The sequence below is a fragment of the Sceloporus undulatus genome, chromosome 2 (genome assembly GCF_019175285.1).
Source record: "Sceloporus undulatus isolate JIND9_A2432 ecotype Alabama chromosome 2, SceUnd_v1.1, whole genome shotgun sequence".
In the NCBI taxonomy this organism is placed as follows: Eukaryota; Metazoa; Chordata; class Lepidosauria; order Squamata; family Phrynosomatidae; genus Sceloporus; species Sceloporus undulatus.
In genome coordinates this window covers 188,262,922-188,280,128 of record NC_056523.1, presented here as the reverse complement: position 1 = coordinate 188,280,128, position 17,207 = coordinate 188,262,922, and the positions used below count along the sequence as shown (strand labels likewise).

At 42.8% G+C, this 17,207-nt stretch overlaps 1 protein-coding gene across 1 annotated transcript; it reads left to right on the top strand.

Annotated features, from left to right (window-relative positions):
- The first annotated feature begins 4,607 nt into the window (after positions 1-4,607).
- On the top strand, positions 4,608-16,663 carry LOC121924041 (flocculation protein FLO11-like). Its single transcript, XM_042455091.1, has 7 exons — positions 4,608-4,775; positions 5,420-5,600; positions 5,729-5,973; positions 6,445-6,569; positions 7,172-8,201; positions 8,425-8,593; positions 16,621-16,663. The coding sequence occupies exons 1-7, from the start codon at positions 4,718-4,720 to the stop codon at positions 16,661-16,663; spliced, it is 1,851 nt and encodes a 616-aa protein (XP_042311025.1). The 5' UTR covers positions 4,608-4,717.
- The last annotated feature ends 544 nt before the right edge of the window (positions 16,664-17,207 follow it).

Here is a 17,207-nt window from a genome sequence, read left to right as displayed (position 1 = left end):
TAAAACTTTTATTGTTGTTGAAATAAATGCAACTTGTATGAACTTTATAACTGGTATCATGACACTGCCTCCTCCACTGACCAAAGCCTGTCAGTCTAACCCATTTGTGTGATTCCCAGAGACCATGAAGAAGGAGGACAGGTTGTTTACCTGTCACTGTATTTCTTTGAACAGTCATCTGCGAATTCACACAAATCCCACCCATCCTCCTTTCAGTCGTGTCCTGCTCATTGCTAAGTTTTCTGTCACTGCTATGCAACATAGTTTATGGAGTGGGGAAAGAGCAGGAACGCTAGGGGCTTTATAGGGGTGAGCGGAGCTACCGCCAAAAAGTTGCAAATAGAGTTTTGCCCAGTGATTGCAGAAGTTTCTGAGCTTTGCTGCGCAAGCACAGAATAACTCATTTGTGTGTATTCGCATATGACCACTCGAAGAAATACAGGCGGGGTACAGACCGCCGCTTTGCGGCGGTCTACCGCCGCTGCCAGTAGGTCCGCGGGGGAGCCGGAGCCTTCACACGGCCCGACTCCCGCGCGGACCGAAAAAGAAGCTCCAAAATGGAGCTTCTTTTTCTGTCGCGTTTGCGACGTAGTGAGGCGCCAGGGGCGCGCTCGCTACGTCACAAGCGGCGCGACGTGTACGGACGCCCAGCGTCCGATACGCAAAGATGGCACCGGCCATGTAGAAGGGCCGGCGCCATTAGGCCCAGGGGCGTCTATAAGAGAAGCCCCTTTTTTAAAATGGGACGTCCGGAGGACGTCCCAAATGGCAGTGCAGAAAGCACCATAGTTACAGGTAAGCAAACTGCCCATATATACACATATATACATACGTGTGTGTGTGTGTACACACTGCTGGTTCTTGTTTCCAATACTGAACGGGTATATATATATATATATATAGAGAGAGAGAGAGAGAGAGAGATGCCCCCTTCAATACTGGAAACAAGAACCGGCAGTCCTTATACAGTATATTATACTAGCAGTTCATACACACACACACACACACACACACACACACACACACACAGTCGGCCCTTATACATGGATTTTTTATACACAGATTCAAGCATACACAGTTTGAAAATGTTCAAAAAAGTATAATTTTCAAATATCAAACCTTGATTTTCCATTTTTTAATAAGGGACACCATTTTGCTATGTCATTATGTTTAATGGGACTTGAGCATCCATGGATTTTGTTATCCACAGGGGAACTTGGAACCAAACCCCAGCGTATATAACAAGGTCCACTCTGTGTGTGTGTGTGTGTGTGTATGAAAATGTAGATTTGGAAGATGCATCTCCCTTCATGGTCTGCTCTCTTGCTGTGTCCTTTTTCCCTCACCAGGTTTGCGTGAGGATAGCTAAGGGTGCCTCGCTTGTACCTCTTCAAGAGCCACCTCTTTTTTTTCCCTCTGGCAGCAAAGCAGTCATTTCTAGGGTCTCAGGCACTTTTTAGGGGAACTAAGTGGGTTCTTCCTGCTCCCTGTGGAGGGCCAGACATTTGAGAGGGAAGGAGGGAGCCATCCCATGGCAGTCATTTTGGGTGCATAGGGCTTGGAATGGCTAGCATGGTTTCTTAGGGTGGGCGCCATCTTGGAAAGGCGAGTGTAGCAGGGTCCCTGCGGCCTTCATGGGGCCTTGTTCAATGGCTGGCTGGCTTGTGGCATGGGCTCCCTGTTGAGGGTGACAGGCTGCGACCCCTTCACATGTCCAACCGCAAAGGAGGAGGACAAGGCACCTCAAAATACAGGATATTCAAGGAAAATGTAGGAACGAAGCTAAAAGCACAAATATAAATTCATTTCATATGGCTTATTTACAGTTGTGTTGTCGTGGAAGGCCTTCAAGTCGTTTCTGACTTATGGCGGCCCAGGTTCCTTCAGAGGGGGGTTGCCATGACCATCCTCTGAGGCTGAGAGAGTGTGGCTGAGATGTCGCTGAGATGTCCAAGAGCACTAACAGGGACACTGTTTTAGGAACTGTACATCCAGTACATCTGAAGTGCCAAGAGTTGAATATTGGTGATTTCAGAGAATAAAATTAATGGTGGACTTGCTGAGGATATACTTTGTCACACTTGTGTAGCCATGACAGAAAAGGCACATATTCTCTACAATTAGGGTTGCCATAACCCGGCTGCAATGGGGTTTTTCCCGGTTTTGGCGGCACCTGCCCGGTCACGGCACGGGTGCAGCCAAAAACCGGGAAAAGCACGGTTGCAGCGGGGTTGCTAGGCAACCCTCGGGGCCTCGCTGCCCTCCTCCTCCTCCACTGCGCATGGCTGCGTGGAGGAAGAGGAGGTCAGCGAGGGCTGGAGCGGAGGAGGCTGCAGGGAGGCGGTGCCTCTTGGGCACAGCCGCGACAACCTCCCCGCCTCCCTGGAGCCTCCTCGCCTCCTTCCTGGTCTCCACGAGGGCCAAGAAGGAGGCAAAGCCCCGGCGATGACCGGCGCTCTCCCCGCCTCCTTTCTGGTCCCTGCGGGGGCCAGGAAGGAAGCGAAGGCCCGGCGATGGCCAGCGCTCTCCTCGCCTCCTTCCTGGTCTCCACGGGGGCCAGGAACGAGGCGAGGCCCCGATCCTGGCCTCCGATCGCGCCGAGGCCTGGGGTCCAGGCGGGGAGGGAAAGCCTCCTTAAGTGTAGGCTTTCCCTCGCCGCTTGGCCTCTGCTCCCCGCTGCAATCACGAGGGAAAATGTAGGACAAAATTTTAAAATATAGGACACAGTTTTGTGTCCTACATTTGAAAATTTTGTCCTACATTTTTCCCGGTTTGGAGGTCCAGCACTATGGCAACCCTATCTACAATTACTTCTGGACAGCAAACACTGGTATAAGATTTTGAAAGAACTCCATCAGTGCAGAGGCAAGTACAGATGCAGCATGTTAATTTGATAATGCTGTGTTCATGTCAATATGCTGTCAAATAATCCATATTATACATTTTAAACATCCCTTATTCCATAACAGTATCATGAAACATAATGACCATCGTAATTTTAAAATACAGTACTATACTGTAATGGATACTGGAGTTTATTCCGCTGGGGCTGATTTTGACATTAAAGAGAGATTAAAGTGCATTTAAAGCATCCTGCAAATGAAGCCGAAATGGCGAGTAATTGCACCAATAATTATCACACACATTTGCACAAATAAAGTGATATCAAGATGCACATTAATGTTTCTTTGTGACCACTTTAATGGCGGCTTTTATTCGATGTCATGTGAAATCATTATGCGTAATTACATTATTTTTCCAGGATATTCATGGGATAAACTCCTGATCTCCTCTGTGTGATAAACTCCACTGTTACATTACTCTGTGTGTGTGTAAATGGGTGGATAGATAGGAAGGCTAGACTGATTTGCTGGCAATGGATACATCTTTGAAACAAAAGTTAATACCAGGAGTTGCAGCAAAGGACTGGAAGAGATGGCAGAAGCACAAAACTAAGCTACTGTCAAAGACTGCATTTCAAGCAAGGTTGGGTCAGCCCTGCCATTAGGCAGTGAGACAGCTGCTTCAGGTGCCAGATGCTGAAGGGCAGGGAGTGAAAGTTGTTGGGAGATTTTTGCATTCCCTTCCCCCCTCAGATAGATAGGGATTTCCTGCATGCAAACTCTCCCCCCTCTTTCATTCAAACTAACCATATGATTTAGGTCATTCCCCTTTTAGGGAAATACTAACATTCTCTCAAAGATTTTCTCTTCAACTGTTGGGTTTTCCGCCTTCCTCCTTTCCGAACTTTCTTTGGAAAGATGGTGAGATAAAGATTTCTTTTTACCTGAACTATTCACTAGCTACATTAGGACATAGCTTCTATGTAAATATAGATTAAAGCCATTAGTAAACTTTTGTTTAAACTGCAAGCTACTCCTGTTTGTCGTTTTTGGAGTCAGTTCTTAGGGAAGCATTGGGCCTGAACAGACAGGCCAAAATAAAGCTGCTTCGGGTCACTTTGGAGGTATGCTGTTTAAATGATGCATGTGTCTTAAGAGGCCAGAAGCCACACCAAAGCCACACTCCAATCCTAAGGACTGGAGTGCAGCTTTGGCAAAACTTCCGGCTTCTTAAGACATGTGTGTCATTTAAACAGCATACCTCCAAAGTGACCCCAAGTAGCTTTATTTTGGCCTGTCTGTTCGAGCCCATAGTTAGACAAAGGCACATTTCTGCTACTCTGTTAATTTTAAAGCTAGACCCCTGACAGGCTTGGATTTGATATTTTTGATATTTAAGTATTTTTGTTTCTTTATCAAAGGCTGAAGCCTTAGGAAACTTAAGCTACCCTACAAAAGTAAGCTGCTGGAAGAACAGAATCATGAGTACTGTACATATAATGATGTGACCTAAAACTCGCTTGTTAACAGATGTGGCATAGTACACTGTTCCATGGCAAGTGCTGGCATAAAAGTCAATGGCCAATTAGATTTGTTGCTGAACATGGTATTGTTGGGGACCAGCGGCATCTTACATTTCATTTCAGGCAGCCAAATATCTGGGGCCTGCCCTGCTGTTAGGATACCAGAGTGCTATGAAGCTGAGGTCACAGATGAGTCTCTTGTGAGCTCAAAAGTTCCATCCCGGACTTCTCAGGTGTTGACTTGATTCCTTTTCTCAGTGGGGCCTGTGGGTTGCTCTGTCTATCCCATCTCATCTTCCCTATGAAGCCCCTTTATGACTTTCTGGCCTCCCTCTGCCTCAGAGAGGAAGGATGGAACTTCTCCTCGGGCTCTGTGCCTTCTTCCAGCTATTTCTGTCCTCCTCCTGCTGTAAGCAACAATGGCCAGAGCCAGAATACTTAAATTCTGTTCCTCACTTCTGGGAAGAAGGGCGGGTTGGGGAAAGGGCCTCTGCAATTCCCTAAACTTAGCATTCTTTGTGTATAAATGGGACACAAGAGCAAAAGGTGAGCCCATAGCATTACATTATTATTTAAAAATCAAAACCTGTACCAGGTGAAATTGGCTTGCTTTACTGACACTTCATTTTGATGTGTGTGTGTGTGTGTGTGTGTGTGTGTGTGTGTGTTCCTTCAAGTCACTACCCCATGGATTTCTTAGGGAAGGATGTGTCTACATATTATCTAAGGAGGATGTGTAGCACTGATTTATATCAGATGTTTCTCCCTAGTGACCTGCCCTGGAATACTGAATAGTCCTACAGCCTTCTTCACCAGTTTTACAGTCCTTGAGAGTTGTGCATTCAGTATACAAACTCGCTAGCATAGGAATGTGTATGACATTGTACCACAGTTGATTGGATTGGAGGATTATATAATATTCTGATGTTTTTGGACATTAACTCCTATAATCTCACACCTCTGGTATGCCGGTTAGGGCTGATGGGATTTGTAGGCCTACAGCATCCAGAGGGCCACAAGTTGCCCACCTCTGTTTTTATTGTTCTTCCTTAGTCTGTGGCCTTAGACATCAGAGGCCCAACTTGGACCAAGCCTACACCACGCCCTCAGGACAGAGTGAAGAAGCCCTGGAAGCTCCATGGTTAGTGAACATATATGGCAATGGGAAGAGGTGCCAAGGAGTTGTCCTGAGCAGCTGGTGGATCCTTACAGCAGCCAACTGCTTCCTGGTGATGTGAGTAACCTGAGAGATCAGAACAGTTTCTCTTCTGATACGAGTTTTTAACACTCATCCTGGAATAGTTGGCTGTGCGGTGAATGTAAGGGCTGAATAATTTGCAAGCTGCCATGTTTGCTTTGCAGGATGCCAAGCCATGTAGAGTTGACTGGGTCTAGTGGCCGGATCTCCACTGAGACGGTGAGCCAGTTCGTCCCACACAAAGGCTTCAGTTCCTGGGATAAAACACCTAACAATGATTTGGGGCTCATTTTGCTTGGCCAGCCACTTAATTTAGGAAGGAAAGATATGTGGCCAGCTTGTGTCCCCGACACTGAAACATCTGTCAACACACAAGAAAACTGTATGATTTTTGAACGAGGTGCACAAGGTGAGTATTGGAAATGTGCAATCAGAATTGAGGGGATTATACCTATTGTAGAATGTGACTATGGCATAGTGTCAACGCCATTAGTACAAAGTGATCTGCAAATTACTTTTAAAATGAGCAGCTGCTGAGAAGACTGGATGTGTCTAGCACAACTGTAATACCAGTTGTATACATATAGCAGTGGGTATACTACTATAAGAAGATCAAGAACATTTTTAAATCAATTGTTCATAGTTTCTATGCCTATGGAAATATTTGAAAATGTGTTGTTGGTGCCTTATAAAATCTGGTAGCTAAGAATGACTTTTGAGGCGGCTGAAAAGGACTTGCAAAATTTGTTTGATCACGTGGATATTAACAAAAATATTTTTTCTGTAAACACATTGCCCATGTGCACTTTTAAGCTTTAAACATCTCAAGGGCTAGACTGCTAGAACTTACAGTTTAAGGGTTTCTCCTCCTTCTCCACAGGAACTACACAGGAAACCAGAGTGGATGATTTGGTGACATCAGAATGTGCAGTTCATTGGCCTGACACAACAGAAAAATGGAACTTGTGTGTTGCAAGAAGGATGTCAAGTGGCACAGATTGCACGGTAAGCCATATGAATGACTTAAAGATAACCACTGTATAGCTGAGAAAGTAGAGTTAAATCTGCCAAAGCTCATGCTGCCAATGTCTTTCTTTCAGTTAGTCTTAAAGGTGCTACAGGATCTCTGTACAAACTATATATGAAGAAAGTGTTCCCTCTCTGCACTACAAGACAATACAATCTTTACAGAATTGCTAGTACTATCATTCCTCATTGCCATGAACTCCACTAAATTTTCAGAGGAAAATTATGTGCGTTGACATCCCTGAAAAAGTACAGTTTAAAGCAGCAAGGCAGGTCCTCTTAGTCTGTTTCCAGCTTTCTCGGTGATAAGAGCCCTTCTGAATAATTTCACACTATTGCAGATATAGCTTGCATTCCCTAACAGAGCAACCTTATACTCAGAATCCGTGGAGCTTAAAACTTAAAGTGGAAGCCCTGTCAGTAGCAGAGCACAAGAGATGACATAACAGATACATATGAGTTGAGCATCTCTGATACATAGCTCTTCCATCAGCAAAGATATACCAACAGAACAGTTTCAGGATCTACCCCAGTTATCACATTCCTTGACTGATTCTTGTGTTCTCTCTCTTCTGTTATAGGTGCCTATTGGCAGTCCTGTGATCTGTTATAACCCAAGGAATGAGAACTGGGAGGTAATGGCCATCGTGACACGGAGCTTGCACAACTGTACAGCTCCTATCCTGGCATCCCAGCTTTTATCTCACCTACAGTGGTTGAAGAAACAAGGAGCACTAGAGACTTCTTTTGATCAGGAGCTTGAACATACAGCCACACCTGAAGCAGAACCAACTCTGGCAACTAACATAGCCACTTCCCAAGAAGAACCAACTCTGGCAACTAACATAGACACCTCTCAAGCAAAACCAACTCGGCAAGCGTATTTAGTTAGGCACATAACTGCAAGACCCACCACACTTGTACATTCCTCAAAAGAACCAAAGCCTTCCACAACAGCCCATAATATAATTCTTTTAGCCTCTCCCACACTCCATGCATTATCACATGTATCACCCACAATAAAACAATTTGTCCCCCAAACTACAAATCCAACTACAACGACAAGTCCGACTACAACAAGTCCGACTACAACGACAACATCTACAGTTCCCTCCACAACCAAACAGACATCTACAGTATCCACAACACAACAATCATCATCAGTCATCTCTTCCACAACTGTTATAACATCCACAACAACACAGCAGACATCCACAAAACAACCATCTTCTACAACCACAGAAACAACTGTAACAACCACAAGCCGGCCATCCACCTCCCCAACTTTTAGACCACCACATGTAATAATAATACCTGCGACCACTCCAAGGAAAGCATCCCCCGTGCCTGCCACTGATGTTAACCAAGGGGCACCTGTGCGTTTTGTTGTTGCGGGTCCCCAGTTCCCCAAGAACAAAGGAGAAGAAAGCCCATCCCCTGGTCCTTCGCTAGCATTAGCTGCCCCACCCAGACTACAGATCCCCATCATTCCCAATTTGGGACTCCCTGTGCAAGTGAAACTGAGACAGTGTGAAATGGGATTGGCATGGAACAGCAACTCCCATGCCTACCAACTCAGCAAGATGGCAGTTCTGATAGACCGCAAAGTTGGTGAGTACACAGCCAAAACCTTTCCCACCCAACTAATTCCCAAAAGAGGCTTCCCATATTACCAATTTCTCTTCTCTCTGCCCCATGAATGTAGATATTCCACCACTAGCACCCTGACATGGAATAAATAGTGCTAAATAACCTGACTTCAGATTTCTGTCAGAGAATTTGAGATCTGACAGCAAACAAATCTCATGTGTAATGTTTTGGTCTATCTCCCCAGGATGTGGGCTGAGGCCTGGATTTGTGCCAAAATGCCCCAGCTGCTCTCAGGCTGAAATGGGTGAGTTTCCCTGGATTGTTTCTCTCAGGCTGTCCATCCAACACTTTTGTGCTGGCTCCATTCTCAACCCCTGGTGGATTTTAACAACAGCCAACTGTGTCAACCTTATGTGAGTGCCTTATTCTTCTTTTTCCAGTTCAGGTTTGGGTGCTTTGTCTCTTTGCCTTATAATGCTGCTTAGCCCCCCATTAGGTTGATGCCTGGAATCTGTTTGCAATCTACTTCCTCGGTTCCAATGATCCCAGAATCTAAAGTAACTTCAGAATTCAGAAGTCAATTTAGAATAATTTAAAAGTTTCCAAACCATTTCCAAATCATTTAAATTTATATCGGCAATTTTGTGAGTAACTTACTTCTTTTTCATTTTCTAAATACTGTAGAAGTGTTCAAAAATAAGGTGGTCAAATGCAGTCTACCAACGGGCTGTTTTTGCAGCTCTTGGCCTTTCCAGGCTCCTTGAACCACCTTTTTTTCAGGCCAAAGAAAGAAAGAAAGTGAATTTCTGGAAGCATTAAAGACCAGAAATTAGACTGCAGTCTGTCTTGGCACTGATTATATATATTCAAAATCAGTAGTTCTCTGGCCACTTCTGGGGGGGGTGTTCTTTTAATGTGTGTGTGTTTGTAGTTACATAACACCCAGAGATTCCCAGAGGTGCAACCCCTCCCCCAAACAAACCAAAGTCTCTGTGATCCACACCATTGCCCACCCATGGTTCAAAAGTTAGTTTGGGGATTTAAGGCAGGCATACCATATCTTCATATTGGGTGGCGGAGGCAATTTCTGCAGGTTTGGAAGCAATTCCACACCACCCCGTCCTGTTCAAAAGAGAAATTAACTTCCAGTTTCTAGCCTTCCACACACCCCCAGCAAAAAACCCCAGAAGGTACATAAAGGCCTTGTTTGAAGGTGAATCACCCTTACGCCTATTGCCTACCTGTACCACAGAGAAATATCAGATACACTATGAAGAATTTGTGCTTGCAATAGGAAAACTGCCGATGCTGCAGACAGTGCAGGTTGAGTCTCCCTTATCTGAAATACATGGGCCCAGAAATGTGTTGGATTATGGAATATTTATGTATACTTAATGAGATAACCTGGAGATGAGACCCAAGATATATAATAAGAGAAATATTAATTCATTTATGTTTCATGGACACTTTATACACATAGTCTGTAGGTGATTTTGTACATAATGTTTTTAATAATTTTGTGCACAAAACAAAGTTTATGTACCCTGAACCATCCGAAAGCAAAAGGTGTTACTGTCTTAGCCATCTATAAAAAAAAGGTTTTGGATTTTGGAGTGTTTCAGATTGTGTAATTCTGGATAAGGTAGACTCAACCTGTACCTAGAAAGAGTTGACTGTTCCTTTGGCATAACAACAGAAGAATAAAATCCGAGTACAACATTAAACATCTCCCCCTCACCTACCCTAGAAAGAATGGATAGGTATAATCACTTGACCTAAATCAAACTCTGGGCAATCCCATCCCAACAAATACTTGGAAGCAGAGAAATCTCTTCACTTGGTACACAATAGATGACCATGCCAGTGCCAGGTGGGCCTCATGGAGGGAGGCAGATATTGAGAGAGTCACACCAAGGACCAGATTATCAATGGTTGAACTGGTGCAATTGCTCTGAGCTCCTCACTGGCTACGGTCCCAGGATAGAAAGAAAAGGGTTTAACTTACTTCCTCTTTTGTCTCAGTCACTTCTTGAATTGGCCAGTGTTTCCAATATTGTCCAAATATTGTGTTCTACTAAATTTGAGTGTCCTTTATCTGAAATGCTTGGGACCAGAAGTGTTCTGGATTTCAGATTCTTTTGGATTTTGGAAGACCTATATTTGCATATACAGTCGCCCCTCCTAACTCGCAGATCTCAGATCCGCAACCTTAAATATCCACGGAGGGGCGACCTCCGCTATTTTCAATGGTGTGTGCACCTGGATTGCGCACATGGGGGCGTGTCCCATTCAAGCCTATGGGGCTTGAATATGTGCAAGCCTACGTTTTCATGAGGGATCAGAATGGATCCCCCATGAAAACATACATAGTGATATGTTTTGGAGATGAGTTTGTTGTTATTAGCTGCCTTTGAATCGGCCTGGACTCATGGCGACCCTATGGACGAGACACCTCCAAGACTCCTTGTATTCCATCACTCTGCTTAAGTTTTGCAGACTCATGTCTGTGAACTCCCTAAATGTGTTCAGCCATATGGTGTGCAGTCTTCCTCCCTTTCTACTACCCTCCACCCTTTCCAGCATTATTGTATTTTCTAATGATGCATGCCTTCTCATGTCATGGCCAGAGTGTGACAGCCTGAATTTGACCGTTTTGGATTCTATGGATATTTCAGCCTTGATCTGCTCTAGGACCTGCTTCTTGTCTTTTTGGCTGGCCATGGTATTCTCATCACTCTTCTCCAGCACTACATAAAATGAGTTGATTTTCTTTTTATCTGCTTTCTTCACTGCCCATCTCTCACATCCAATATAGTGACAGGGAATACTATGGCTTAGATGATTCTAACTTTAGTGCTCACTTGTATTCTTCAGGATCTTTTTTAGCTCTTTCGTGGCTGCCCTTCCCAGTCTTCTCCTTATATCTTAACTGCAATCTCTGTTCTGTTCAATGTTTGATCCAAAGTACCAAAAATCTTTAACTGTTACTATTTTCCATTGTCTAAGTTGAATTTGTGTAGATTCTCCGTGGTTATTATTTTTGTTTTCTCTATGTTCAGCAGCAAACCTGCCTATGCACTTTCTTCTTTGACCTTCCTCACTACTTGTTCTGCTGCTAGTAATATTGTGTCATCCGCATACACTGGATTGCTGATGTTCTTCCTCCTATCTTCACTCCTCCTCCTTTTGTCTACATTTTCTCTTCTTGTGATATTTTGTGCATAGAAGTTGAAAAGTATGGTGATAATATGCACCCTTGCCTGACCCCCTTGTCAGTTGGAAACCATTCTGTTTCTCCAATGGTCTCTTGTCCTGAGTACAGCTTTCTCATCAGAACTATCAAGTATAGTTATACTCTCATGTCTTTGAGAGCATTCCTTAGCTTTTTGTGATTGATACAATCAAAGGCTTTGCTGTAGTCTATAAAGCACATGCTGATTTGATTTTGTAATTCCTTGGTGTGCTCCATTAGCCATCGTATGTTTGCTGTTTGGCCTCTATTGCCTCTTCCTTTCCGGAACCGCACTTGCACCTCTGTGTTGCAGTATTTTAAGAATGATTTTGCTTGCGTATGAAAATAGTGCTATGATCCTCTGGTTGCTGCAATCTTTTGTGTCTCCTTTTTTGTGGATGGGGATGTATATTGAAAATTTTCAGTCTCTTGACCAACATTTTGTTTTCCATGTTTGTTAACATATTTAGTTAATATTAGAGTTGGTTCTGTAGGCGGGAATTGTAGCAGTTAGTTTGGAATATCATCTATTCCTAGTTATTTATTTTTCCAGTTCATCTTAATGCAGCTTTTACCTCACTTTCTAGAATTTGGGGTCCATCTTCATATGCTTCTTCATTCCACTTGTCATTAATTTTTTCATCTCTTTTTATAGCTCTTCTGTATATTGCATCTAGCATTCTTGGTCTTGTAGTATGTTCCTGTTCTTGTCATATATAGCATTCTGACCTTTGGTTGGACTTCCCTTTTATTCCCCTTACTGTATCTTATAGAAGAGATCTCTTGTTATTCCTTTTTTGTTATTTTCTTCTATTTCTTTGCATTGAGTGTTATAGTAGTCCTCTTAAACTTTGCACACTAGTTGCATTCATGGTTCTGATTTTATTTCTCTCTCTCTCATTTCCTTTGCTTTCCTTCTCTTCTTAGCTGCTTGAAGTGTTTCGTCTGTTATCCATTGTGTCTTCTCTTTCTTTTTGGCCATTAAGTATCCTGCTGCATTCTTCCTTTATTATGTCCCTAAGATGAAATTCTGCTGAGATGTTGTTCAGATTATATTTTGGTATGATGACTGTTTCTGCTTTCTTCTTCAGATTTACTCTTTTTTTTATATGAGTAGTTAATGACTCATACCATAGTCTGCACCTGGGCTAGTTTTGGCCGCAAGAGTAAAGCTTCTCCATTTTTGCTCCCAATTATGTAGTCTATATAGTCCCATTATATAGTCTGTCTGATTCTTATATTGATCATCTGGTAATATCCATGTCCATAGCCTTGGTGGCACAGTGGTTAAATGCCTGTAGTGCAGCCACAAGTACAGGTTAAATGCTTGTACTCCAGCCACAAGATTGTGAGTTTGATCCCAGAGACTCCAAGGTCCATTCAGCCTTGCATACTTTCGTAGGTTACTAAAATGAGTACCCAGCTTATTGAGGGCAATTAGCTTACACATTGTAAACTGCTTAGGTAGTGCTTAGTTCACTGATAAGCGGTACCTGTTAGTGCTATTGCTATCATCTCCACTCTCATTGTCTGAAGCAAGTATTTGCAATACATAGGTTGTTGGCTTCACAGAACTCTATCAGTCTTTCTCCTGGTTTGTTTTTTGTTCCTAACCCAAAACTTCCAACTGTTTTTGAGCCTTCTTTTCTGCCTACTTTAGTATTCCAGTCTCCTATGATTAGACTAAGTCTAAATACAAAATTCATTTATGATTCATACACACACACACACACACCTTGAACACATAGCCTAAAGGTAATTTTATACAATATTTTAAAAAAATTTGTGCATGAAACCAAATTTGAGTACATTGAACCACCAGAAAGCAAAGGTATCGCTACCTCAGCTACCCAGTAAAAAAGTGTTTTGGAACTCTGGATCAAGGAAACTCAACCTGTAATTGAGTAAAACTGCATGGGGGAGGCTGCTAGTTTCACACTGAAGTCTCAGGCCTGAAAATGAGTTCCCACCTGAAGATTTTTATGTTGCTATTTCATATTGTATTTTTATTGATTCATTTATTTTCTGTGCAACCCTCTTAGAATGGCTCACACAGGTAACAAAGGGGGAGCCTATTTTTGGATTTGCCACAGGGCCCTAATAACCTTAATCTAGCCTTGGACACAACCAAACATGTCCTTCCCCTTATCATCACATCCTGAGCCTCTCACTGAGGTTTGTTGTTGTTGTCTTTGTTACTTTGGGAAAAGTCCTCAGATGCTGAATTAAGGGCAAAGACAAGTTTGCAACAGGAAAGGCATTCCACTTTCAGTTGGGCCCAAAAACATGTCAGCAGCTAGCCTAGAATATGTTAGAATATGTTTCCTTCCATTTGTCTCACATATATTACACTAGCTACATTTAACAAACTGTCTTCAAAAGCAACCCCACTTGTAGTGGTTTGTAGTAGTCTAATGTGGAGGTTTCCAGAGCATGGACTGATGAAGTTTGGTCATTCCTGCCCATATAGGGACATATAGTTGGCCTACAATGAGAGTTGTACTTCAACCAAATAGCTAGCATAATTACCTAGTTCCTAAATCTTGTCTCTCACCATACAAATGAATTGACAGCTCTAAGCATCCTTTTGTTCTTTTGTTACTAACCATCCCATCCCATGAGGGCAAGAAATAAGGGAGCATCCTGAATCTCATTACCACCATAACAAATAAAAAATGCTATCTAAAACCAGATAATTCTGTTTGGTACATTTTTCTGTTCTTCCCAACAGGCTCTGGACTAGGATTCTGGAGACCAGGGTTTGAATCCTGTCTTGGCTGTGGAAACCCACTGGGCAAGTCACTCTCTCTCTTCCTCAGAGGATGGCCAAACCCCCCTCTGAAGGAACTTGCCAAGAAATCCTCATAATAGGTTCACCTTAGGGTCACCATAAGTCAGAAATTACTTGAAGGCACATAGTAGCAACAATAACAACAGCAGCAACAACAACATTTTCCCCAAGCACCATGCTTGGGCACAATGATGTACTGATCTATGCTTTGAAAAATTAAGCTGTAGTATTAGATGTATTAATCACTCTGTATGGGCTGAAGTGGAAACCCCTGTGCAGCATTGACTGTGCCCACTGTCTGCCAAAATATTGATTGGTAGCAGCATTGCAGGAAAGGGAGTAAGAATACACAGGAATAGACCCTGATGCAACCTGGGCTAACACTGACAGGAGAGGGGGATTTCCAGAAAGATCAAGGTTAGCATATTAGCACCATGCCTTACAGGACTAAACTAAGCATGTCACTTGAAGTTCAGTTTGTTTTCTTTGTTCACTTTGAATAGCAGCTGAGGAGGGGGCTATTAGTTGGTACAGAAGGAGAGTTTTTCACTCTTTCTTTCCTTACTATTGTCTTGTTGAAAATATCAGAGGTAGAGAGTAGGGGAAATGAGACAGATGGTATTAGCTTGGGAAGGAAAACTTCCAGCAGTAATAAGAGATACTGTGACTGACATATACTGATGGATATAGATGGCCATTAGGTGATGATGGTGATGGTGGTGGTAGTGATGATGATGAAAGCTGCAGCACCACATGTAGTCTGTAACACCATATCTAGGTTGAACCAAGGGAGGTAGAGAACTTGTGGCGGGCACAGTATTAATTGGGCTGTGCTGCACTTGCGGGGCATTTTCATATTCTGGGAACTGATAAGTTGATGTGTCTGTGGAATAAATATGTATATAGGAAAGCCTAGGAACATAAATAAATGCGTTCGTTGTTTGTTGTTGTGTGCCTTCAAGTCATTTCTGACTTATGGACCTCCTAAGTGGGGATTTTATTTGCAAGATTTGCTCAGAGGAGGTTTGCCATTGCCATCATCTGAGACTGAGAGTGTGTGACTTGCCCAAGGTCACCCAGTAGGTTTCCATGGCCTTGCAAGGATACAAACCCTGGTCCCCAGAATCATAGTCCAACACTCAAACCACTACGCCATGTTGGCTCTGTTTATTGTTTGCTAATTATTCATTTAAGACACTTGTTTATCACTTGTCAGCCCACCAGAGCCCCTAGGGAAAGTGACTTTCAAAATTTGTGTTTTATGTCCTAGGTGTCAAGGGTTTTGTAAGATCTCTGGATCATTTATATTCAACCAATGAAGAATGCTTGTAGCAGTAGTATTTCATGCTCCTCAGGTGGTGGGAATGTCAGGGGGATAGTTACAGTAGGGTAGAACATAAAACTTTAGAGTGTCTGTGTGATAATCCTTTTGTTACAAGTTGAACAGATACAGGTTGAGTATCTCTTATCCTAAACATTTGGGACCAGAAGCGTTTGGGATTTCAGATATTTTCAGATTTTGGAATATTTGCATGTACATAATGGAGATATCTGGGATCCAACTCTAAACATGAAAATTTATGTTTCATATACACTTATACACATAGCCTGGAGGTATTTTATATAAAATATCTTAATAATTTTGTGCATGAAATTAAGTTTGTGTAAATTGAACATCAGAAAGCAAGGTGTCACATCTCAGCCACAGTTTTGGAGAATTTTGGACAATTTGGAATTCTGGATAAGGATACTCAACCTGATATGGAGCAAAGCAGCACATTTTAGTTGGCCATGTGTTATAATAAATGCTTCAGGGCTTGGAAAAGTAACTAATTCGTTTTAGAAGTTCAGAACTAGTTATAAACACCTCTTACTATTCTGTAAACTAAATATTTTTAAAAGGAAATATATTTTCCTGGTCTCAGAGGTAACTCAATTACAGGGGACCCTTGGTATCCGCTGGAGTTTGGTTCCAGGACCCATCCACCCATGGATAACAACATTCATGGATGCTAAGTCTCATTATATACAGTGCATAGTAAACTGGTGTCCCTTATATAAAATGGCAAAATCAAGTTTTGCTTTTTGGATTTATATAGTTAGAAATGTCAAGCTAAAATAGTGAATCCATGAATATAAGAATCCATGGATATGGATTACAAGTAGTTACAAAAAACGCCCAACCCTGAGTACAAAACATTGTAAGCACCCCAGTTAGGAAAGGAACTGACTACAAAATACAGTAATGTAAAACTTGCCCAAGCTGTGACTGCTTTAGTATTCTTTTAGGATTAAAGAGCAGAACAAACATTAACGGTATGTAGAACAAGGGCTAAAGGTCAATTTTCCACTCTGTGAGGCACAAACTATGCGACATGATAATAGCTTACCATTTCAAACACTGTCTCCCTGTTCAGAAAGAATTCGGAAACTTGGGCACGGTGCAGGCGGGAGTGGTAGACCTCCACACCAAGACTCAGTGCAGATCCGCCAGGCTGTGACACACCCAAAGCATTGGAACAGCAGATCTCACAAACCGGGGCTTTTGAACTGGAGAAACCACTGGAATTTGGGCCCCTTGTCGCACCTGTTGATCTCAGAAAAGACAGCTGTGATAGGTGATTTCAGAGATTGTTGGCTGCCAGGCTGGACGTGCTAGAAGGTAAGTCAGACAGAGTTAGTTCCTGGTTCTGTGAGTCAAGGTTAAAGAATATGGATTTAACATTCCCCCAATCTATGGTGAGCCTCAGTGACATGATGTTAGATCGCATCACACCTACAGCCAGAACATTTGGCTTGTTATCAGATGAGTTTCGGATTTAAGATTTACTTGCACTAGAGCTGGTCCCCATAGACTCATCATACACTCGCCAGAAGACATAGATGCTTTCTTTATCTACGTTCTAGTCTTCCTTCTCTAGACAACTTCTTGAACCTTCTTGCCCTGCTCACTGCCATAATCACTGCCTGTTATCAGAGCTTGCAAAAGTTACTTGAGGAAGTC